We start from the raw sequence: 1,169 nt of genomic DNA on the forward strand, positions 1-1,169 counted from the left end.
AAGTAACAACATATAAGTACATAAGTAACATATAAGTACACAAGTAACAACATATAAGTACATAAGTAACATAAATCAGGCTCAGGCTCTTATTTTGAAAGGACTGTGTGCTGATGATGAGAAACCCTCAGTTTTGTAGGTCAGCCTTTAATACAGCTGTTTCCTGTCTCGTCTCATCACAGATGTGGAGCTGTGACCCACAGGAAGTGATGTCACTTTCTGATGACCCTCTGGTGACGCTGTCTGATTGTCTGCTGAAGGAGGACTTTGACCTGTCCATCATGGACCTGAGCAGGACCTACGTAAGAGAACCCGTGCTGATGTTTGTAACAGAAGCTGACTGAAGTGTGCAGGAGCAGTACAGGTGAAGCTGCTGTCCTCTGAAGGTTCCAGGTGTGAAGGAGCAGCTGCTGAGCACTGATGAAGAGCCCTGCTCCTCCTCCTCCTCCTTCTGGAACAGAAGCAGCATGATGGAAGCTGTCATGTCCTCGCCTTCACAGGTCAGGATGTCTTCAGACACCTAATCACACACAATCTGTCTGCAGGGGTCTTACCTTGTGTTCTTCAGCTGATAACCTGTCCCTGTGGACACTCTTCTCAGGTCTTTGGGCTGTGTGGTGTGGATGAGCTGAAGTTCCAGCGTCCCTCTCTCACCTCCACCCCTGTATGTTCCCTGAAACACTCCAGCAGCCGACAGGACAGCCGCTGTGTTCACTGCAGCCTGAGCAGCAGGTCAGTCTCTTCTCTGTCTCACCTTTGACCTCTGTGACCTCTGACCTGACCTGACCTGACTTTTATGTTCAGGACGCCCTCAGAGACCAGAGAGAAGATCAAAGCACTGCTGATGTCAGCTCCTCAGACACCAACTCCCCTGAAGATCTCTGACTGGAAAGACGAGGTGAGACAGTTAGTGATCAGCTGATGAACAGTTGATGAATAGCTGAAGAACAGCTGATGAACAACTGATGAACAGCTGATGAACAGCTGATGAACAGTTGATGAACAACTGATGAACAGTTGATGAACAGCTGATGAACAGTTGATGAACAGTTGATGAACAGCTGATGAACAACTGATGAACAGCTGATGAACAGCTGATGAACAGTTGATGAACAGCTGATGAACAGTTGATGAACAGTTTATGATCAGCTGATGACCAGTTTATGATC

General features: G+C 47.4%; 1 protein-coding gene across 1 annotated transcript in view; it reads left to right on the plus strand.

Moving 5' to 3' along the window:
• Positions 1–922, plus strand: part of LOC106521893 (myb-related protein B) — a gene marked incomplete at its 5' end in the record, with an annotated part of 4,908 nt that extends 3,986 nt beyond the window's left edge. Inside the window, 4 exon segments of the mRNA XM_014014653.1 lie at positions 183–302; positions 387–500; positions 602–732; positions 805–922. Of these exon segments, the coding sequence (XP_013870107.1) occupies positions 183–302; positions 387–500; positions 602–732; positions 805–922 (483 nt within the window).
• Between the last annotated feature and the right edge of the window lie 247 nt (positions 923–1,169).

This window comes from Austrofundulus limnaeus, unplaced genomic scaffold (genome assembly GCF_001266775.1).
Source record: "Austrofundulus limnaeus strain Quisiro unplaced genomic scaffold, Austrofundulus_limnaeus-1.0 Scaffold118, whole genome shotgun sequence".
Taxonomy (NCBI): Eukaryota; Metazoa; Chordata; class Actinopteri; order Cyprinodontiformes; family Rivulidae; genus Austrofundulus; species Austrofundulus limnaeus.